At 41.9% G+C, this 23949-nt stretch overlaps 1 protein-coding gene across 4 annotated transcripts in view; it reads left to right on the plus strand.

Moving 5' to 3' along the window:
- LOC110527438 (E3 ubiquitin-protein ligase MID1) overlaps positions 1-23949 on the plus strand; it is a 55354-nt gene that overhangs the window by 13376 nt on the left and 18029 nt on the right. Inside the window, exons 1-2 of one of the 4 annotated variants that reach the window (XM_021608705.3) lie at positions 665-1013; positions 11114-11888. In XM_021608705.3, the coding sequence (XP_021464380.2) occupies positions 11175-11888 (714 nt within the window). In that variant the 5' untranslated portion in view covers positions 665-1013; positions 11114-11174. Of the gene's footprint in view, positions 1-662; positions 1014-11113; positions 11889-23364; positions 23705-23949 lie in introns of those variants that run through there. The other 3 variants (XM_021608707.3, XM_090240336.1, XM_090240335.1) reach the window with 3 other exon arrangements.

The following is a 23949-nucleotide window of genomic DNA, read 5'->3' on the forward strand; positions in this document are numbered from 1 at the left end:
ACCAAGGTCTTAAACTTCAACTCTTTCTGACTAATACAAGCATATTACATTCTTCTTCCAAACATTTGAAATGCACAGATTCTAGAGGGGAGGTGGCAGATTAGAACTTTTCAAGTGACTATGGGGAATGTTACCCAAGATGAGGTCAGTGAGTGAGTCCCTCAATATCATGTAGAAGTTGAGGAAGAACGAACGCCCTACATGTCTCCAGAAGTAAATGACTGCGGACAGAATCTTTAATCTAACCTTCTTTCATTTGGGGAGAGAAAAAAAGCATTCTACAATGAACTTTTGCTAGTGTGCGTGTATGTATGTGTGTGTGTGTGTTTGAGAGAGAGAGAGAAAAAGAGAGAGAGAGAAAGAGAGAGAGCGAGAAAGAGAGAACGAGATACCAAGAGAGATACCAAGAGAGAGACAAAGAGAGACAGAGAACTTTGGCAAGATTGCAAAGAGCGTGAAAATTATAAGTGGGACAATACCAGGAAGGAGAGAAGATTATAAACCATTATAAATCAACACATTTTCATTTCAGATGCCATAATCCCACAACAGGCATACTGTACTGTACCAACTGACTGCACAGCGTGGGCTGTCCCTGCTCTAGCTACAGTACCTCCCGATTGGCTCATCTAAAGCAGGGCCGCCCACTAAGCTATTTGAACACAGACTTGAGGGGGAGGGGGAAGGGGAGGGGGAGGCGGAGCGGTGAGCTAGATTCCCTCCTCCTGCCTGCGTGTTCTCACTGGGCTGGGGAGAGGAGCGGCTTTAGGGTGCGAGGAAATATGCCACGAGAGGCGATGTGACAGCCAGAGACAGACGTACACTGACACAAAGTTCCCCCAGTCGGACTGGAGTATAGCAGGTCGACTACTGCTGCAGCTGGTCTGTTGTTAACGGAGAATGAAGGGCCTCCTCTGACCTGACGGTTCAGCAGCTCAGTTCAGCTCTCTCATTTCTTCTTCCTCTCTTATTTCACTTTGTTGATGGACAATGGGATTTTAACCATGTGGCAGGTAAGGTGGACTGTGATTGATTGTGTGGAAATGTTGTTGTGTGGTCCCTGAGGGTATGGGGTCTCTGGTTACTTAAAGCAGGGGTCATCAGGAGTTCTCTCCAAAGCTCTCTACATCTAGTGATGATGATATCACAGAGAGCGCTGAGTTTCAATCATCATTAACTGTGATCACAGTTATAGAGCTGATGATAGTATGACCATGAGGTTAAGTAGGCAACATTTCCAGATGGGACTACCACCATATACTTGTGAGAGGTAGTTACTTTAGTGAATATGCTACTGTATCAATATAACCTATTGATCATCAGAATTTTAGTATGAAACACTTTACTTCAGCATCTGTGTTCTTGTGTTTATGAGAATAGATTTGCTGTTTTGGGTTAAAACATAAGTAGTTGTCATAGTGCTTTGCATATTCAGATGAGGGGACTGTGATGTGTCAAATATTTTTTGACGGCAGGAACACAGTGGGACCCCTAAGGGTGCACGTCGTGATTGTATCAGTGCAGGGAGTGATGCCTCTGTTCATTTCCACAATCGTTTCCATGTGACCTAATTTTTGGACGCTGATGAGCTCTTGTCCTCTTAGCAGACTTTATGCGAGTGGGTGAGAGATATCGGTGGGGTGTTCACAAAGTTAGTGTGGTGTGAGAAACCTGAACTGTTGGGCTTTTAAAAATAAATCACTGAAGAGAATTTGACACACCGACTCCGCGGGCGGCATGGGTGGGGAGGCAATTGGGAGGATGGCATGTGTGCACGTGTGTGTGTGTACCTGCGTGTGTGTGTGTGTGTGTGTCTGTGTGTGTGTATGTGTTTGTTTATGCTATGTTATTTCTGAGTTCCTCCAAATCCTCTCAGCATACTGCCGTCAACGTGGTGTGATACTGATCACGCAGAGTAGGAGGGAAGCAGAGGTCACATCTGCCCATTCAGCAACATGTCCTTTCCAGCCAAGCACACGTTTGACAACGCTCTTCTGAACCCTAAGCACAAACCTATCATGTTCACTTCCCTTCACTTACTGTATTGTGGGTCAAAGGCACAGAGATGCCCCTCTAACCTTCTCTCCCCTGGTTCAAGATCTATTTGTCCATGTTTGGCATGACAATGACCATATGAGTTGACAGACAGCACAAACATATCTTGGATCAGGCTTTGCGTTTATTGTCTTTGATAATGAAGGGAGAGCTGTGATTTCAAGATATGGTTGATACTTTGTCAACCTGTTATAAAGCGGTCCACTGTCAACTTGGTCAGTGGAGACGACTGCTTGAGGACCATAGTCTGATAAGCTCTCGTGGGGCCACTTTGACCTGCCTCAGGACATGACAGACTGTGGGAATGAGTCACTGTGACTTGCTCTGTGTTTGTCACTGGGAATAAATATAGCAACAACAGCATTGTCTGTTTGTCTCTGCTTTCCTGTGTCTTTGATGTACTTCTGGTCATGTTGTGTGTCTTGCTGATATAAGGTAATTAGATGGATGGTGACCAAGCTGTTATCCTTGCGTTAGTTGTGGCATATTTTCAGTTTATTACAGTTGTGCTGTTTGCTAATTGCATTCTGGGTATCTCCCAGCAGGAAATGAACCACAGACAGTTTTTTTTCTTCTCTTATGCGCCTATGCTTATGCGTTCTTTGATTATTTGGTCCAATAGATGCATGAACAATATTTCCATGGTAACTTCTTCTGCTGTGAGCCTTTAACAACGAGAGACTTGTTTGGGATTTTGGCTCTGCCTCTTCGATCAGGGAAGTCGTGTGGACCGGAACACAGTTTTCCAGTTTCCAGCGATCAGTCATAGTCATTCGGCGAGAACAATTGAAATAGGAAAAGTGTGACTTTAGTTTGGTGGTTGCCATTTTGGGGGAAATGATGGAATGTGGAGTGTTGAGAGCCGTCTCTCTCAAGATCCAGAGAAGCAGATGCTCCAATGTATAACGATGTGTCTTTCTGCACGTCTGCATTGTTGCCACCAGAGAGCGTTCTTTCTTGAAACGTTTTACAAAGTTACTTTGACGATCATTTTTGTGTGTAAATAATGATTTTTTTATTTGTATTTTTTAGTATTATTTTTCATAATTTTTTAGGGGTGGATCAGCTTAATATTGTGGAAAGATTGTTGTCTCCATCAATGTAATTGTCTGCATCATTTCCAATCCCCCATATAATTTTTCGGTAAATATATATATATATATATATATATATATATATATATATATATATATACACGTACATACCCATGCATATGTAAACATTCATACATATACATACATACATACATACATACATACATACATACATACATACATACATACACATACCTATATAGATATACTTTTTGTGGAATTTTCCTTTATTATTCCCTGCAACCCCTACCAAATAGAAGAATTTGACAGTCCTCCCATTCATATCACAAGAATGGACAAACAACACTATTAAAACAGGCAAGAGAATAGACAGGCTTGTGCATTGTGTATGGTACATTGTGTATGGTACATTGTGTGAGGTACATTGTGTATGGTACATTGTGTATGGTACATTGCATATGGTACATTGTGTGAGGTACATTGTGTATGGTACATTGCGTATGGTACATTGTGTGTGGTACATTGTGCATGGTACATTGTATGTGGTACATTGTGTGTGGTACATTGTGTATGGTACATTGTGTATGGTACATTGTGTGTGGTACATTGTGGGTGGTACATTGTGTATGGTACATTGTGTGTGGTACATTGTGTATGGTACATTGTGTATGGTACATTGTGTGTGGTACATTGTGTGTGGTACATTGTGTATGGTACATTGTGTATGGTACATTGCCCAAAAAACCCTGAAGAAGAAGGCACGACGTGCTGAAGCGTTGGTTGCTAACCCATCAAATGTTTGGGAGCATAATTAGTGTGCAACTTTCTTTCTTTCTTTTTATAGTTTATTCTGTCCGTTTCTCAGCACTTCGACAAAACATTTTCGGGGTGTGTGTCAGCTTATGTCTTTTACTACAGAAAACTCAATAAAAGGTGTAGTATTTGAAGTGTGAAACATAAACAGATATCACTTACACATAGGCTGCTTAAACACCTCCCATAGTGGCTTCATAGAGCTTCTAACTTGATCCATGTGTAGGGTGTTATGTATGCTGTTATGACCTTATATGACTGTTTACCCGGTCAGGTCAAGCATGCCAAGAATAACCTGGGGTCAGCCTCTTGGGGTGTAACTGATGGAGCAATCAATGACCTGTGGTCTAACTGACATGTCAGGACGAAGGCCCCCAATCCCATGACTGTGTCTGCAGTCTATAGCGACATCTTCTGCTGGTAGAAAAGGATATCAGTATGACTTGATGATGCGTGTCAGAGAGAAGATAACCATACACAGGCGTTCTCACACACACACACACACACACACACACACACACACACACACACACACACACACACACACACACACACACACACACACACAAACGAGTGCACCCACACACACACCTTTATTACATTCCCACCTCTGACCTCTATGTCTGTTAAACTCAGTACCGTAAGCTTCCTAGCTCCATATAACATTCCACAGACGCCAGGTAAAGTTTTCCCACTCTCCCCGCCCGGCACTGGGTCTTTGACTCTGCCAGAATTGGCTGATGAGTGGAGTGGCATATGTCACCCCTGACCCCTCTCTCTTCCCCTGTCACTGACTGACACTTAGCCATGTCTGTGGAAACTAAAGCTGGGTCTCGAACAGTATCACAGAATCACATCAACAGTCTCAGCTATTCTGAAAGGGAGACAATCACACACATTTAATACACTGTCATGTAAACATGCACACATACTTGCATAGTCGCTTCATAAGACATCTCTCTCTCTTGTCATCTGTCTTGTGATGTAAGGGAGTGGAGCGATGGAGCGGGGAACGGTCCTATACAGTATGATACATTATAGATGAAGGATTTGTGTACTGTTTACATCACACAGGTCATATAAGATGCCTCCACCGTAAACTGGACAGACTCCCACTTTCTACACAAACTCATAACCTGACATATATGACTCGTTTCAGGAAATTAGGTGTATGTCGTGGGTCACTACTTCACGGGAGAGCCATTTTTAATGCAGACTTGCTATGCAAGCATGCACTCACACGTAAGCATGCAGGCACTCAGGCAACGCACACACACATATGCTTGCTTGCTCGCACACAAACGCATACAGTACACACATGCGTCATTGAAACTTTTCCATCTGGCCCTGTCAGCTTTATAAACACTATTATATAAACACATTCTTCCCCAATCTGTCCCCAACACAAATGTAATTTTTAATAACATTTGTTATTATTATTCCATATCTGGGTCAGTCAGGAGGGGGGAGCCAGATGCGGATCATAGCCAGAGAGACCCCCCTGAGTCAGATGTGCCAGTTTAGGGTTCCAGGTCCCCCCCCCCCCTAATCTCCCGGCTCGCACCCCAGCCTCAAACACAGCGTCCAATCCCATTAGCCGTGACTGACCCGATCTTCAACATGAAAGTCTCTGATTGGTCACAGACACAGTGGCAGGAGCGGATTATGGATAAACAGGCAGGGTGTCTGGGGCCGAAACAAAGACAGGCAGGCCGAGAGTGAGGGGGGCGAGTGGCTAAATGCTAACGCTAATGAGTCCGACGTGCGGTCTGGGGTGGTCATTAGAGGTGATTAGGAGGGCACTGCATGCAACGGTCATGGGGAGAAGGGGACAGAGAGAGAGACACTGGGTAACAATACACTCTATAACTGGTGTCAGAACAGTGGACTGGGGCTGTGGCACTGTAGCTGTGACAAATCTATTTTTATGCCAAGACCAGAGGGTCCAATTGCCATTTATTAGTGGATATTTTCACACTCTCAACAATGACTTTGGAAATATGCCTACAGTATATATTGACAACAAAAGCAGACATCAAGGGCATGAAAACCATGTTATATAAGGGTGGTGTCAATTTCATACTCAATAAAAATGTATAACTTCAAGTAAATTGTATGAGGGGGTCAGCTCCCGAAAGAAACGCTAGGGTCAGTGGTTCATCTCAGATGCTCCAACAAAAGAGATTGTTATTACTCTCAACAGCCAATCCTCTAATCTGCCTTTAGGTTATTAAACGTGTTTGGAGAGAAGCAAATAAATTGTCAAAAGTCCTAGGTAGCTAGAACAATTCTTTGTTATTTATGGCCCTGGTTAGGAAACTATAGATTATGTCCTGCTATATGAAATACGGACATGTGAGCGTTGATTCTTATTAGACTCTGTATAGGGATTATAAAACACATAATTATTCATTTTTATTTTTTTGTTCCTCTTTTTCAAATCCAAAATAATACTACCATTTTTTTTACCATTAACAATTGCAAAATAAAACTGATATTTGAAGTATGTATCTCACATCTAATCCCCAGAAATTAGGCAAGATGTAGAATACGTTTGTATTTACGCTACCTATAAATGGTTCATACCTTTGCCCTAAAAGTATGAACCATCTCCTCTCGTGCATCTCCTCTCGTTTTTCGCCCGTCTCAGTTCATTTGGAAATGAAAGTGCATATGCATACACACACTGATTATGTTAGGTAGGTCAATGCCTTTGACCTAGTTTGAGCGTTGCGCTCCGTGGGATGCCACAGTCGCTCACGTCAAGCCACCGGATGGACAATATTCCCCTCCATTTTGTTACAGCAGCCTTCTGCTGGTATTTTTTTTTTTTTTTTTACATTTTATTTTACGTTTCAGCTGTTTTGGGATAACAAGCGTGGGATTATAAAATGGTATCCACTGTATGGGATCTCCCTTTTTTGATAGTCCTATTGTACTGAACTGAAAGGGAATCTTGACCACATATTATTGAATACGTTTTTTGTTTGTTTGGCTACTCTAGCTACAAACATTCAGTAGGAGACGTAAGCTTACTATGATAGCATAAGGGCTATTTTTACATCCAATTTCAATATACAGTAGCTTGAAGGTGTTAACTAATCTCCAATTGATTACTTTTCCTTTTTGTCTCAGAGCATCTGACCTTTGCACCCTTATACATCATAGTGTCTTGCCCTTTCATCTTTTCATCCACTCCTCATGAAGTGACTGTTTTTAGAAACTGGAGAGAAAAAGGATCTGTTTAAAATTTATGAGATCAAAGATAGTGAAAAAGCCACAACCTCTAGCAACTGAGTTGATTTAAAGATACAACCACTACCTCCACAAACAGACAAGATATCCAGCGAGACACAGGGGGATATGCATAGTGCTCTAAATCAGAGGTTCTTATACTTTTTTCAGCCTGGGACCCAAATGAGAAATTCTATGTTTTTCTGGGACCCAAGCTCATGAAAAGTGCCTTATCCGAGCAAAACATTTTAGTGTCCCCCCTCTTGAAGGCAGAGATAATTTTAGTTTTTGTTTTAAAGTTAATTTCCTGCAATACTACAAATTGTGCCATGGGCATGGATAAAATGTTGCTGTTTGAAAGCAATTTTTCAGCAAATATACACAGTATGCCATGGGGCAGAAAGAATATGTTGCAATTTCATAACACATTTTGCCGTGGGGAAGAGATATATATATACGTGTATATACATATTTTTTTGCAGTTTTACAGCTAATTTTATGCAATTCTACACATTATGCCATGTTAATATGATATCAGAGTGAGAGTGAACATCAAAATCAAAGGCGGACCCGTGGAATTCAGGGCCCCTGGGACCGTGCCCTGCATCAGTATTTTGCCACAATAACAACAAGTTTAGATAGCTGGCTAGACTAATTTACCAATAAAAAATTGTTAGCTTACAAGGAGAAAAACTGCTGATGCACAACCAAATTTAGAAATTGCACCATGTATTCTACTATTGTAACTCACAACAGTAAGTTGACCTCCCCTCTCATACTTTAAAAAAGGCTACTCTAAATGTTAGTTGGGACAATATAACTTACTCACAGTTCAGGCAAATTTAGCTGAAAGTGATCAAGTTTCCTTACCGGTAAATCCATTTTTTTTGTCCTTAATTGTTAGGGTTCAACTTGGTATGAAGGTAGTGTAGCCTCGTCTTCATTGGCCATGTTTCAGTCTGGCTAGCTGGCTGTCAGTGTGAGTCACCATTCTTTGTACCTGTCCCCACCTGGCATCAATTGCCAAGCCAGCAACATTTAACTTTCTCAAACAAACCTGCCTTGAGGCACCATGTTAGTTACAACAGAAAGGGTTAATGCCTTGACCGCAAATGGAAAACACTGTAATTCAACTTGTGACTCTCTCTCACGATGCATATCAACACACTAACATAACTCCACACATTATTTGATTGATCTTAAAGGTTCAGACTCAGTTCAACTACCAACCCTGGTTAGGCCCTTTGGGAAGGTCATCACAGTCTATTTTTCACAGAGGTCAATAGGAAGAAGAGTCCAAGACTAGTGTCTAAACCCATTACATGTCATAGAACTCCAATGTATACAATGTGTATTCCTCAGATTTGAAATTCACACAGTATTTTAATGACACGTGTTACATTAGTTATTCTTCTGACACCTATCCCTGCTGATTTTTCATTGGACCACAGCTATAAATGAGCAGAAGGGAGAGAGAAGACAATACCCTCTCCCTCACCCCCTCTCTGCCCCTCTTCTCTTCTCTTCTCTCCCTCCTCCCCTCCCGCACCTCCACTGTGAGGTCTGACAGATTGCAGTGTCACTTTTTTTGTATGAAGTGGGATTGTCCACAGAGCTACCCGCTCTAGTGAACCGCTCTCTCTCGCTAACTTTGCTGGAATTGTCGGGACAACTCTGTCCTTTCCTGTTGTGCCTCCGTGGCTCCTGTGAAACTCCTGTGAAAAGCTGGTCGGCAGCTACACTAGACGACTTTGCGTATTCAGTGTGTGCGTGAGGAGGATAAGGGCTAAGCAGGCAGCAGAGTGATGCCTGCTGTGGACCGGTGTTCCACCCCGCTGTGTCTCCATGCTCAGGGATCTGTCCTCTGAGCTCCCTGCTGCCTGTGTTTCTGATTCGGGCTCTTCAGCTTCTGTAGCATCGTCCTCCTCCTCTGCAGAGATGTCTGCGATGCTGAGTACACGGGAGCGAGATCCATTGGTGGGTACTGAGTGGGTCTGCTAAGAGGGGATCCGCGTGCTAGGGAAGGGCAAAGACCATGGAAAAGTCTGACGGGGACTCCACTTCAAATCAATTCAAATTTTATTGGTCACATACACGTGTTTAGCAGATGTTTTTGCGGGTGTAGCGAAATGCTTGTCTTTCTAGCTCCGACAATGCAGTAATATGTAACAGTAATATCTAACAATTTCACAACCTATACCCAATACACACAAATCTAAGTAAAGAAATTGAATTAAGAATATATAAATATATGGACGTGCAGTGTCAGAGCGGCATAGACTAAGACACAGTGGAATAGAATAGATTATATACATATGAGATGAGTAATGCAGAATATGTAAACATTATTAAAGTGACTAGCATTCTACTTATTCAAGTTATTACTTGCTTTGGACTTTTACCAGAGGAATCTATTCAGCTGTTTCATGGTTTATCTGGTGTTATTAGGTTGAGAGCAGATACTTTGACATGCAGTCGTATACTTCAATACCGTACACCGAAGTCAAGGGAGCGATCATCTTCACTGAGTTCAGGGAAACGTTTGGGTCACTGCAGTTGTCTCTGTGATAGACAAGTCATTGCTGGTACGGTGCGTGCTACATTGATTTATTCAGTTCTGTATCAGTTCAATTTAGGCATGTTTGGTGTTTGTGTTTTTAAAACGTACAACGTATTACACATTGTATGATCCTTCACAATGAATGTGTTTGGTCACTACAGCTTCTGTCCGATGTCCGAAGGTTGAAGCATTCTGCAGTTGACATTCAAGTGAACTCAATGTCCCCGATCAGAGGAATTCAGAGACCATTCAATGCTAAATAAGAAGTGTTGTGTCTGTCACTGTTCCAGAGGGGTAGGGGAGTGGCGTTGCTTAGCAGTCTAGTCCCACTTGGAACTAGGCCAGAGAGATGTATAGTACTGTACTTGCTGGACACACAAGTACAGAAAACAGTGACATCTGTTGAAAATACTACACCCAGGGACTTCCCTGGAAAAACGGCTTTATTAGAAGTAGGATTATGCTTTGACTTGACTTGAAGGATTGTTCATTTATTGACACGAGACTTTGAAGAAGGGTTCAAATTGAACCGTTCAATTAAATCAGGTCAGTATTACCATGGTCAAATAAAATCACACAATGGTTCTGGGTAGCTGTAAAATCATTATATTTCCAGGTAGACAGGTCCGTTTCCTATGCTCTGCTCAGCATCAGTTTATTGAAAATCATTTGTCCCTTGCTGTACTCGGGCCAAACTGAGGGTACATTTTCACTGCCGCAGGATTGAGAGAAGGGCATGGCGTCGGGAGAGTATTGGCACCCGTCACCTCAGACAATGGCATGAGTGTTTAGTTGACCTGTCTAGACAGCGTTGTGGGGGAGCAAGTTTCAGTTCTCTGTTCTGATGAGTGATTATCTGCATTCAGCATCAATTGTGGATGAAATAACCCACCTGGAGGCCTACAAAAAGGATATACAAATGTATATTGCCAAATGTATTGAGTTGTGCAACCAGGTTTTCGATAGAAGTAAAAAAAAGACATCCCTCCTTATTGGTTTTGACAAGGGCTCTGGGTCACCGTCAGTCAGTGTGTTACAGCTTGCCATTACTGAGACAGATGTTTTAACATAAATTGTACTCCTGTCCTCTGTTTATTAACATTAGACAATTAAGACAAATAAATAAAGGAAACATAAAATGACAGAAGAGACTTTTGCTTTGTTATTTCTATGACCTCACCTTTTTTTTTTAGCACAGCATCCACCCATATATTGTGGACATTTCAAACAATACAAGCTCTGATCGCTCAACACTCCACGTTTTTGATGAATTCATTTATCGCTTCATTTTCATTGAAGTACTACAATTGATGACAATGGAAATGATCAGTCAACTGTAGATAACCATTCACATGTATTTATCTGAACGGTTCAGTCTTTCTGTCCACCTCTCCAGATAGCTGAGCAGTTACCCTGGATTTCGCTGACACGCCCGCGCCTGAGTTCCACCTGAGAGGATGGACGCGCTGGAGTCAGAGCTGACTTGCCCAATCTGCCTCGAGCTCTTTGAGGACCCACTGCTCCTGCCCTGTGCCCACAGCCTGTGCTTCGGCTGCGCCCATCGCATCCTGGTATCCCACTGCGCCTCCAACGAGCCCGTCCAGTCCATCGGAGCCTTCCAGTGCCCCACCTGCCGCTATGTCATCTCTCTCAGTCCGCAGCGTGGCCTAGAAGGACTGAAACGCAACGTCACCCTCCAGAACATCATCGACCGCGTCCAGAGGGCCGCCTCCTCCGGCCCCCTGGCCCTGCTGCCTCACAGCGGGCCCAACTCCCCTAGCGAGGACGCCGGGCGATTCGCCCTGGCCCTGGTCCCCGCCTCCACCGCCATGACCAGCCCCGGGACGCCGCCCAGCCACGTGCAGTGCCAGTTCTGCGAGCAGGACCCGCCGCAGAACGCTGTCAAGACGTGCGTGACATGCGAGGTGTCATACTGTGACGAGTGCCTGCGTGCCACGCACCCCAATAAGAAGCCCTTCACGGGCCACCGTCTGATTGAGCCCATGCCGGACTGCCACCTGCGGGGGCTGCAGTGCCTGGAGCACGAGGAGGAGAAAGTGAACATGTATTGCGTCACCGACGAACAGCTCATCTGCTCGCTGTGCAAACTGGTGGGAAGACACCGAGACCACCAGGTGGCGGCCTTGAGCGACCGCTTCGAGAAACTCAAGGTAAGGGATGACTTTTTGAATGTATGCATGAACCTGGTCGCTATGCTCTGCTGGTGGACATGTTGTTTTGAGGAGGGGCGGCATCAGAACTGCTGTGGATAATGTGTGTGACGGTGTAAAGAATGAAAAGGGAGAAGTGAGGAGCTGTGGAAAGCTGTGTGTGAAGTTGAAAAGAGTGAGAAAGTGAGATGCCCGATTGTGCACTCGCCATCGTAGGTGTGACATTGTAAGTGTAATGTTGTGGTGAAGAAATACAGCAACTTTATTTTGTTTTGAGTGCACTATAATCTTCACTAACTATGTAGCCTAGATTTCCAACCAAAATTATGTTATCATCTTTTTGTTTCATCATTAGAGGAGCGCCCTAATCATACAATTAGTACAAGTACTGCACCGCCCCAAAATGCCAAGAGGGTCTCTCTGCATCTCTCCTGTGCAGGCAGTGTGAAAATAGGAGTTCATTAGTGATGAGGAAGAGTGCTGCATCCAGAAGGTTGAGGTTAAACAGTGGTAATCGCTCCGTTTGGTGGGGGTTGGTTTAATTGAGTGTGACTGGTAGGTCGTGTTAAAGGCTGTTAGGGAGGGGAGATGGCCTGTTATTACCCCCTCTCTCAGGGGGGAGCTGAAGCACACTCGGGGGCGGGGGGGCTGTCGGATGGGGGCCTGCTGCCATGTGAAGAAGGGTGTCTGTTAGGGCATGGTGGTCCCCAGAAGTGTGGTGTTTGATTGAGGTGTCCTATATGGATTCTGCAGGACAAATTAAGACCAGAGTTTGATTTGTGATAAGGCCATGTGTGATCACTGATTTTCAGTTTGGCATCTTTTGCACTCTGGTCCATCTCTCCTGTGTATGTTAAGCGGTCTAGAAAAGTGTTCTGATTACAGAAGCAACACATGGAGTCCAAATGTAACTATTATCAATGCTTCATTTGTAAATCGGGAAGTTCTGAAACAGAATGTGAGCGCGAGAGGGGGGTGACCTGTGGGGCTCTGAGGTACAGGAATACATGATAAAAAAACAGCTTTATAGTAAAGCATTGCATGCATATCATTGTATTTGCCTGAGTGGCACAGAGCAGTAGAGTAGAGGCACTTGCACAAATGGCGACGTTATTTGTTGCCTATGGTCTGGCAAAAATGTGTCCTAAAAGCCTTTCATGCAACTCTACGTCATTTTAAGTGACGGGTGACTTTAACAGAATCATTTTTAATACCGCACAAATTATAGAAATGACAGGCTACTTTGACACTGACAAAACCGATAATCTGAGATCAATAAAAAATACCTTGTCTTGAATCCATCAATAGCCTAGGCCTAGGTGTGTGGAGATGCACAAAGGCTGCATTTATACAGGCAGCCCAATTCTATCTTTTTATCTATCTTTTTTTTCTGGAAAAGATCTGATGTGATTGGTCGAAAGACCAATTAGTGGAAAAAAATATCAGAATTGGGCTGCCTGTCTAAACAATGCCATTTTGTACAGTATGAGGAAGAATTAAAATCCTGAAAAAGCTTTCCAGTTTTACTGACTCACTCACCAGTCATGGTCAATGCGCTGGTGTCAACAGCCTCTCTCTCTCTATTGTTTTACTTTGTAAAACAATGCTGTTCACTGAACAGGCCTATTTGGAAGTTGATCAAATATTTTGGTACCCTACATACATATTAGAGTCTTCTCTTTTCAGCAGTAACCATTTGCTTTCCAACCTACGTTTTCCTGCGATTGTATTTGAAATATTGCGAAAGGTCTGTTTAGCTATTCACTGGCAGATTTGCCACACATTCCCGAGGCAAATCCTTGTGTTTAGGCTACAAACAATCCACACATATGTTATTTATTTTAAATAAGCTATTGATCCTCTGTGGCTCAATTATAGACGTATTCCTGGTGTAGTATTCTGAATTATTTCATTTATTTCAGAACGGACAGACAGCAGCAATTCTATAATTTAGTGCAACGCTGGAGAGGTGATAGTTGCAGGCTCGTGTCTATCAGAGCAAGAGAGAGACGGAGAGAGATCATAGAAAATTAATATCATTCTAGTTCTGTGAGTGATTCAAGAGCACTTCTCTCTTTTCACAGCAAAGGCCACCAGGCTACAATATTGCGCGAACCATAAACCGGGGCCGGGTTTACCTTTCACATGACCTTTTTTTTTGTTATGGGCAGATCTCTTTTATTTGATGTTTATATTGTAAACAGTGTAAATAATGTTTCATGCCAGGAGCGGTGGGCTACCGGATCCTTGCAAAACTTAAAGGTGCCGGATACTATTCCGGCAGGATCTGGGCCAAATTAAACACTGGACTATCATGTTCAATTGCAAACAGTGACAGTGAGAAAAAAATGTCATGCCAGGAGAGGTAGGCTACCGGATCCTTGCAAAACTGAGAGGTGTTGGATCCTATTCCCGGAAAGATCCAGCTCAAATGAAGCACTGGCTATTTTTGTTTTTCAGAGAGATGAACCATTGATGGAGCATTTGTTCTTATACACTACAGTGTATTTCTGCCTCACTTCCATATTATGTGTGCGTTATTACATGGATCTTCTGCACTTAAAAGGCATTGCACATTGCACAAATGAGCATACCAGAGGATACACAATCATGTAAGAATGCAAGGGCCGGTCCTTACCATTCTGCTGCCCCTAGGTGAGTCCAAAAAATGCTGCCCCCCTCAAAACTAGAATGGGTACCTGGGTGCATGATTACAGACTTGCACTGGGGCTTTGGGGTTCTTGGTTATAAAATGGAGATAATTCCTGATGCAGTGACAACGCAATACCACATGTGCACTGCAATTGCAAAATAAACACATTTCTACCTACTGTAGAGGAAGAACATGCTGATCTTTGTCCAGTGAAGTGTATCTTTTTTTTGGGGGGGGTAATATTCTCAGTGTTGCGAACCCTTTACATGTTCCTACATGACTCCAGTATCAATTAAGAAACAGAATACAAACATTTGCTTCCGTTTGGAGCCGAATGATCGCAACCCAGGATTGGCTTACGATGGGTTAATACTCTCACTCTGCGACAGACCTGCATCGAAAGGCCTTGTGCTATAGTCTAATCTCTCTCACTTCACCTTTTGAAGGATTTAAAGATTCGTAGAGTCATGAAAACACTCCTGTAAGGGTAGGCGAAGCTCAAATGTAGGTCACTTCTACCAGAACCCTTTGCACCACACCATGTAAAATTCATGCAGTATTGATTTGACCTTTAATTACTCATGAAAGAAAACATTAAGGATCATTAAACATGTACTCATATTAGGCGGAGCTACCGAACGATTGAAGGGAAATGACTGTCCTATGATTGCAGTATTTTCAGTGGTGGCAGTGGGCCTCTGTGAAGGGGCTAGGTCATTGTGGTTACACCCTTTCCTTTTGGGAGATAAAATTACCATTTCACGGAAACGTACAGAGAGAGGAAATGGTTCAAAATAGCGTCAGAGGTCCATGGATCTGGGTCATAGAGGATGCTCTGATCTAACAATGCAGAATCATGATAAACTTGTTGTAGCTAAGTAAAGACCTTTGACTGTCCTCTGCCTTCCTCCCCTCCCCAATGGCACAGCTCCTGGCTTGGTCATAACTCTTCACTTTACTCAGCCCAACTACAACATCTTCCCCCATGCCCTGGAGTAATTGAGTCATACTGTTACACGGTCATGACCCTTTGCCTGCAGCCTTGCCTCTGATCTATGACTGTCCATGCAGATGACTTTGTGTCTCAAGGGTCTAGGCCAAGGGACGGACCACAGACAACACAAGCATTGACTGTTTCTGAAGTGTTATCATGTACAGTACGTTATGCAGCATTATGGCTTGCATTTTGCACAACTGGCAGAGTAGTGACAGAAACGTTACGTTTATCACGAACACTGCAAATAGATGGTAAATAGTGATATAAATGATTTTGTATCCATCATTTGATGTCAACAAAACGAATGGCACAAAATCACATGGAATTAATGCAGATGTACTTCATGTATGGATCCTGCAACTTTCCCACATGGTGTGCACATGAAGGCATGGATTCCATTAAGTGAGAGTAAATAACTCAAAGCTGCTTGCCTTTCTCCGTAAACAAAATCACTGAGTTTATATCAGACAGAAACGGCTTGGGAAAATGAAACAGGAGAAATGGAGAACTGATGGAGATGAAGAGAAAGTTGACGCAGATAAAGTGAGGAGAACATAATGGCACACAAACAAACAAATTAACACTGAGACAAGACACACAAGCAAACCGCAAACACATTAAGAATGAAGCAAGATGTGAGAAGTTGATATACAGTACATCAGAGAATTTGATACAAAGTCTATAGCTGTTTCAACATGACGTATCCTCTGCTCAACAACCAACGAGATCTTATGGTCTCACTTCAGTATTCAACGTTTGCACAGGGGGGACAAACGTCAAAACTCGATAACTGCGTTTAGGCATTAATTCCGACTGGTTAAAGTAAGAGTTAAGGTTTGGGATAGGGTTAAACCTTGTGAGACCCAAGCATAGTCCTCTTACTACGGTTTAGGGTTAGTTAATTTTTTTACAGAAAAGTTGCAGAAATTCACCATTGGGCATCAATGGTAGGAATAATTTGTATTAAGAAAACCGTAAAATTCTATAAAAACCACATAAAAATATATCAAAAGCATTGACGTGCTGGCGCATGTTCTGGTGGGTCCTGGGGGTGTGATCTTTGACCCTCTGTAACTTTCTCACGCATCATTACTGATGATTAATTCAGGATGACCCGTAATCATGTTAGCATCCACATTAATGTAGAATTGTTTAGAAACATGTTCTATTCTCATTTACAATATAAGTGACTCCAAAATGACACAAAACATGAATTACCATTTAATTATTTTGGGCATAAAATAATCTGAAACTCAACCAAAACGAATGGCAAATGTATCCGATACGTTTGTAGAGTCACAAGCTTGATGTAGTCATTCCGTGCTAGGAATATGGGAGCAAATACTAAAATTTCGATTACTTTATTTATAAGAATCATTTTGACACCTACCTTTTTGAGTGAAACAAATACTACTTGTTGAACAAAATCTCTTTCTCTAAGCAATTGGGTTAGTATACAATAATATAATTTCCCTTTTTTTGCATACAGTTTAGCTCAGTATTAATATGATTTATTTCATACAGTCATTATTGCTCACCTTTATCAGGGATGTCAATAATTTCGGGCACAGTACATCTAAAATGCAGTTATTTTGTCTGAAATAGTAAAATGCATCAACGTTTAAACATTTTAAACTAGAACACCCCCTCGTCACACCCTGACCAACTACACCATAGAGAAACAAGGGCTCTCTATGGTCAGGGCGTGACACTATCACTAAATGTGAAGACTGTATATAATCAAATCAAGTATCTAGGTTTAATTATTATGTGATGTTGAACTAATCATGTAAACATTAATTAACTAGGATGTCGGTGCACCACTGGGAAAATTAAGAGTAAGAGTTATAATTTCCCGAATTTAACTCTTCAAATATTTTAATATCTGATCCATTGGTCTTCTATTAATGATTTATTATTATTATCAGTTCTCATTCCAAAAATTTTACAATTCTTGGTTATCTGCACAAACCCTAGTTTCCATAATGAATCAGAAATATACAAATTGGCTTAATTATTTATTTACTAACTAACTAAATAATCACACAGAATGACATAACATTCAAACAGTAGATAGTGGTTACTAACAATGATAGAAAAGTCCTTAGTGGGCTAAGCCTATATGAAGGCTTGGTAGACAAAGGAAAGGGGACTGAGAAAGATCGGGAAAGCCAAAATTAATTCAATACACACAGTAGATAATTGCTAATACTTTGCACATGAACAGCCACTCATTCTGAAAGAAATTGCAATGTTGTTGTCTCTCCGTTGAAAACACTCTATCGTCCCATAGAGTCTCTGGTTACCTTTCCCAGATGTCACAATGTCTTTTGTGGTTGTAGGTGGTTAGGATGGACACTTCAGAGTACCATTGGGACATTTTCGGTTTCGGTTGTCAGTATTCTCGTACTAGGTTTATGTGATTTCTAGCTGCAGACTAGTAGTTCGTGCCATCTAGAATTTGCTCCTTCTTCTGTAGTGATCAACAGTCTCAGAGTTTAACCATTTTCAGCAGTGTATTCAAAACTACAGCTGCATGGTCTCCGTGGCTTATAGAATTGTAGCCATTCCAACGTGCGGACGACATCCCGGTATTCTCTGACTTAATGTATATTTTGTAGGACAGTGTTTTATACTCTTGTGAAAGAAGGGGCAGTTCTATGATGCCTAATGTGATGTCTGGGCTCACGGGGGTGTGGCCACTGACTAGTTAATCGTTATATGAAAATCCATACTGTCATTTAGAAGGTTAACATCACATTACATCTTTTCACAAATAGTTTCATGTTTAATCACATATGTTTCACAAAATTTAGATGTATACTTGACAGCTGGGAAATGTACACTACAAATACAGTTATGTGTGTTTCCTGTCCTTCATGAGATCACCAAATGAAACACACTCGTCATGACTGTACTTTAAGTGTCCACGGACCATTCCCACATTCTCAAAAGTATAAATATTGTTTAGTTCTCCTATTTTGGCAATTAGAAGTTTTGAACTAAGATAAGCTCTTTGATCTGGTAGACTCTCTCCCTTAATAATGCATAGCAGTTTCTACCAGGTATTTATGACCTGGCGTAATGTCAGAAAACTTGTGGTGGGGAGAGTGAGAGAGGGGGTGGAAACACGATATACACCCCCAAAGGGCCACGTCGTGACAATTTTTACAATTTTCTACATTGTAGAATAATAGTGAAGACATTAAAACTACGAAATAACACACACAGAATCCGGCAGGGTAGCCTAGGGGGTTGGCAGGCTAGCCTAGTGGTTAGAGTGGTGGACTAGCAACCAGAAGGTTGCAAGTTCAAATCCCTGAGCTGACAAGGTACAAATCTGTCATTCTGCCCCTGAACAGGCAGTTAACCCACTGTTCCTAGACTGTCATTGAAAATAAGAATTTGTTCTTAACTGACTTGCCTAATTAAATAAAGATAAAATCCTGTCATAACCCAAAAATTGTTAAACAAATTTTTTATGTTTTATTCTTCAAAGTAGCTACCCTTTGCATTGATGACAGCTTTGCACACTCTTGGCATTCTCTCATCCCACTCATCCAAGACCATCTCAATTGGGTTGAGGTCGGGTGATGCAGCACTCCATCACTCTCCCTCTTGATCAAATAGCCCTTACTCCGCCTGGAATTGTGTTTTGGGTCATTGTCCTGTTGAAAAAGAAATGATAGCCCTATTAAGTGCAAACCAGATGGGTCGGCGTATCACTGCAGAATGCTGTGGTAGCCATGCTGGTTAAGTGTGCCTTGAATTCTAAATAAATCACAGACAATGTCACCAATAAAGCACCCCCACACCATCACACCTATTCCTCCATGCTTCCCGGTGGGAACCACACATGCAGAGATCATCTGTTCCCCTACTCTGTGTCTCACAAGACATGGCAGTTGGAACCAAACATCTCAAATTTGGACTCATCAGACTAAAGGACAAATTTCCACCCGTCTGATGTCCATTGCTCATGTTTCTTGGCCCAAGCAAGTCTCTTCTTCTTATTGGTGTCCTTTAGTAGTGGTTTCTTTTCAATAATTCAACCATGAAGGCCTGATTTACGAAGTCTCCTCTGAACAGCTAATGTTGAGATGTGTCTGTTACTTGAACTCTGTGAAGCATTTATTTGGGCTGCAATCTGAGGTACAGTTAACTCCAATTAACTTATTCTCTGCAGCAGAGGTAACTCTGGGTCTTCCTTTCCTGTGGCGGTCCTCATGAGCGCCAGTTTCATTATAGTACTTGATGGGTTTTGCGACTGCACTTGCAGAAACTTTAAAAGTTCTTGACATTTTTCTGATCGACTGACTTTCATGTCTTAAAGTAATGAAGTGACTGTTATTTCTCTTTGCTTATTTGAGCTGTTCTTTCCACATTATGGACTTGGTCTTTTACCAAAAAGGGCTATCTTCTGTATACAACCCTACCTTGTCACAACACAACTGATTGGCTCAAAAGCATTACAAAGGAAAGAAATTCCCCAAATTAACTTTTAACAAGGCACACCTGTTAATTGAAATGCATTCCAGGTGACTACCTCATGAAGCTGGTTGAGAGAATGCCATGAGTTTGCAAAGCTGTCATCAAGGCAAGGGTGGCTACTTTGAAGAATCTGAAATATAAAATATATTTTTATTTGTGTATTTTTGGTTAATACATGATTTCATATATGTTATTTCATAGTGTTGATGTGTTCACTATTATTCTACAATGTAGAAAATATAAAAATTAAGAAAAACCCTTGAATGAGTAGGTATTCTAAAACTTTTGACTGGTAGTGTAGGCTTCCAAACTCTGTTTTAGACGATACTGACTTTATGACCAAAATTATTCTATTCACACTTTGTAGTAGGTGTGTCCAAACTTTTGACTGGTACTGTATATATATATTTTTTTTTTTACATAATCACTACATCTTAGAGAAGACAGCAAAAAATGTCTCAAGTCATGTACTTGCATCATGTACTGCCAACATATGCTTTTGTAGGGGACCATTGTAGGTTTCTAATGTTTCAGAGGCTACTAATGCCAAAGTAATCATACTGACACACAACAAATACTACTAAGAAATAAATATGGTTCTAAGGAAATGCATATAGTGTTTGACATGACATTTTTGACATTTGACAGTTTGACATTTTTTAGTTTAGGACCTGTATAAGATGCAATATAGGTAGCGTTGCATTTTTGCAACTGTGGTTCTCAAAGGGATAAAACAGAAAAAAAACGTAATGGTTAAAATTAGGCATTCATTCCGACTGTTTGGAATAGGGATAAAACATAAAAAATATGAAAGAGTGCATAGCACTGGGATTGAAACCTCGGCGCCGTAGCTTGTGTTTCAATCCCTTCCTCTATCCTAATCCACAACGCCCTATCAAGCCGCGAGCCTACTAGATGTTAACAGGTGCTCACATTACCCCTAGTGGATGGCATCGAAGGCATCACCCGACATCCTGGGAATCTGGACAAACGTTGAATACTGAAGTGGATCTGGTGTGACCTGGCTGCAACAACAGCGCTATAGGGTGTTGTGATGTGTGATGACCCGGTGGACATTTTTCAGGGCATCAGACTGCTTGTTCAGGGACACCCAGACACAGTGAGCAGGAAAACAACATCCCACCTGCTATGTGAAAGAGACAATTGTGTGGCAACGGTATAGGATAATCGGTCTACTCCCATGACATCACTGCCTGAGGCTAACTATGTCTAACACCACTGCATGTCAGTCGATACCACACACAGGGAGTTAAAACAGGGATAAAACATGTTTCTTGTTGTTATTCCGAACAGGAACCTGTTGCTCAGAGACCTTTGGTATTGTGTTGTGTAATATTGGGGAATGGGCACTGACATGATAGGACATGTAGTTCTTGGGGGCCATTGTCTGCTAGCTTTTGTTATTTTTTTCAAATCAGTGTCTGACCAGCGAATCCAGGTATACGCTTGCATGTATTTAAATGCCAGGCAAAGCACGAAAACCAGTCTAGTTGCCCTGATGTAGAGGATGCAGAAGAAGTCATGTCACATGCCATGTTTTATCAGTGACCTTGTTTACAGTGTAAAGGTACAGGACCTGACGCACCATAGAAATGATTCATTTATTTTACTCAGGGGTGTGAAGTGTTGGCCTCCTAGGACTCACGCATCTTTCGTGGGATGCTCACTTCAGAGTATGGGAGAAGGAGAAAAGGGCAAAGTCGTGATTCTAGTACTCCTGAGTCACACCGTTCATAAAGGCAAACAACGGAGTAGAAATTGACATCCAAAAGGTTCATACTTACAAATGTATAACAATTTTGGTATTTACAAGCCACACATGCATTATAGGTTGACTTTTGCATTAAGATAAAAACAGCCTTGCCTGTCCTCAGCCCTCTTTATGCTGTGATCGTATCACATAAATCGTTTTTTTTTAGATGCCCTTGGTGTTTCCTCCCATATAGATATTATCAGATATTGAATAGTAAACATTTTTTCCTCATCGTAAAGGGTTCTTACAGGGATCTTAGAAGGTCAAGTAGCAAGAAGCCATTAAAAGTGTGGTGAGTGGTAGCTTTCTTTTGAGTAGATACAGATGCTGAAGGAATGACATTAGAATCTATTTCCTTTGTAGAACTCCCTGCAACTGCCTTCAATGTCATCTGGCCACACTCAGGAGTAGCCCACTTTTTTTTTTTTAGAACTGTATTTAAATCTCAAAAGTTTCCATATACCCTTCCACTAATGACCAGGGATTTCTCCCAGTTTGAGTTGTTGACTACACAAATGTGGCTAGTGATATTTTGCAATGAAGAGAACTAGTGTATTTGGTAAATGGATACAGTAGGCTGTCATTTCATATACTACATTATCTCCTGCTGAGAGAACATTCAAAAAGAAACTGACTATAAGGATTCACGTATTCCGTCCGCTTTATTGGTATTTTGGTTTTAAAAACAAACCATTTGAAATATCTATGAATAGGACAATTGCATTGAGTTTGAGTTCAACCATGTGCCTCCTGCTTATTGTGAGTCTTTCCTTTAACCATCAAAGACCGTTCTTTACTCCATACAGCCAAAGATCTTTCAACAGAGGTCTTATCTACGTGATTTGTTTCTCGGTGTGTCTTATTTACTCAACATGTTTTCAGACAACAGGCTTGGATCACCCCAACGTTATCGTACATGATTCACCGTACAACAGTTTCAAGATATGTAACAGATGCTTCTTTCACATTTCCTCTGACACTCTGATTTATTCTGACCTCTTACTAGGTGAAGAAGAAGAAAATGCTTGATAAATATCCTCAACCTAGAGCGTGTCCACTTTAAACTCAGTGAATTGAGAATATTGGCTATAAATACATGAGATCAAGAGTAATTTCTCCTGACCCGAATACAAATTTACAACAGGGACATTTCAATTAATCTTCTCTGGACCGTGGGGGACAAATTCCATTGTATTAGCGTCAATTTCAATCGGACATTAGATTGAACATGCTGAGGAGACCATAATGGAGGGAGTCACATGGGGCATACTGTTTGACCCCTTAGTTTGGTTTCCAGTGATACCTATTCAATATGTCCAATCAAGCAAGAAGACACGCTAGTAGTCCTTGTAGTATTGCTGTTCTCCTGCATGGGTTCAGTTATTTTTACACCCCCGTTGATCATGCCATCCCCTATGGTCCTTAATGTGTTTTTGTTTTTGTCTGTCATCATCGTATTAAGGCCATCCATTAGACTGGTAAACCCCCCCAACCGTATTCTTCTGCCTGGCTCGTCTGTAGTTTACGTTGTTTACCCATGGGGCAACTCCATTTAATCCCTACTGAACATCACATTGTGGCTTAATATGGTCGGTTGGGCAATAATATGATAGAATGTTGAAATAAAGAAGACAGGCAGGCAGAATAGGAAGGGGGAAAGGGGGAAAAAAACGTCAGGAAGAACAGCTCGCATAAAGACTCTTTGATAGGTAGATGGGCTGTCAGAGGAGCTTTTGACGCTTCATTTGCCGGTCGGGGGGGTTTATGCATGAGTTTTTTTCCGGAGTGGCTCAGGCTCTGGCTAAGGCTCTGCCAGTAGTGTTTGGCTGTGAGTCCTGCTCGGAGACTGAGTGCCCGGGATGAGGCGGTATCGGGACGAGGGACAGGGGCAGCGCCCGGAGGTTAGTGTCCAAATTGTCCAAAAGCAAGTGTGACAACCGTGGATGAGATTTTGGAAGGGGAAGAGGGGAGGTGAAGGAGGAGGAGAGGAAGGAAGAGGGGTAGGAGGAGGAGGAAGCTTCTCTGTTTTGGCTTCATGATTTTGCTCACTCTAAAACAGAAATGTAGGACCTCTAACACCTTTTGATCAGCTTGGTTTTGTGTTTATTTTCTCTTGAAAGTATGGTAGGTTGCTTTTCAGGCTTGC

This window comes from Oncorhynchus mykiss, chromosome 7 (assembly GCF_057628025.1).
Source record: "Oncorhynchus mykiss isolate SJ-2025 chromosome 7, ASM5762802v1, whole genome shotgun sequence".
Classification (NCBI taxonomy): Eukaryota; Metazoa; Chordata; class Actinopteri; order Salmoniformes; family Salmonidae; genus Oncorhynchus; species Oncorhynchus mykiss.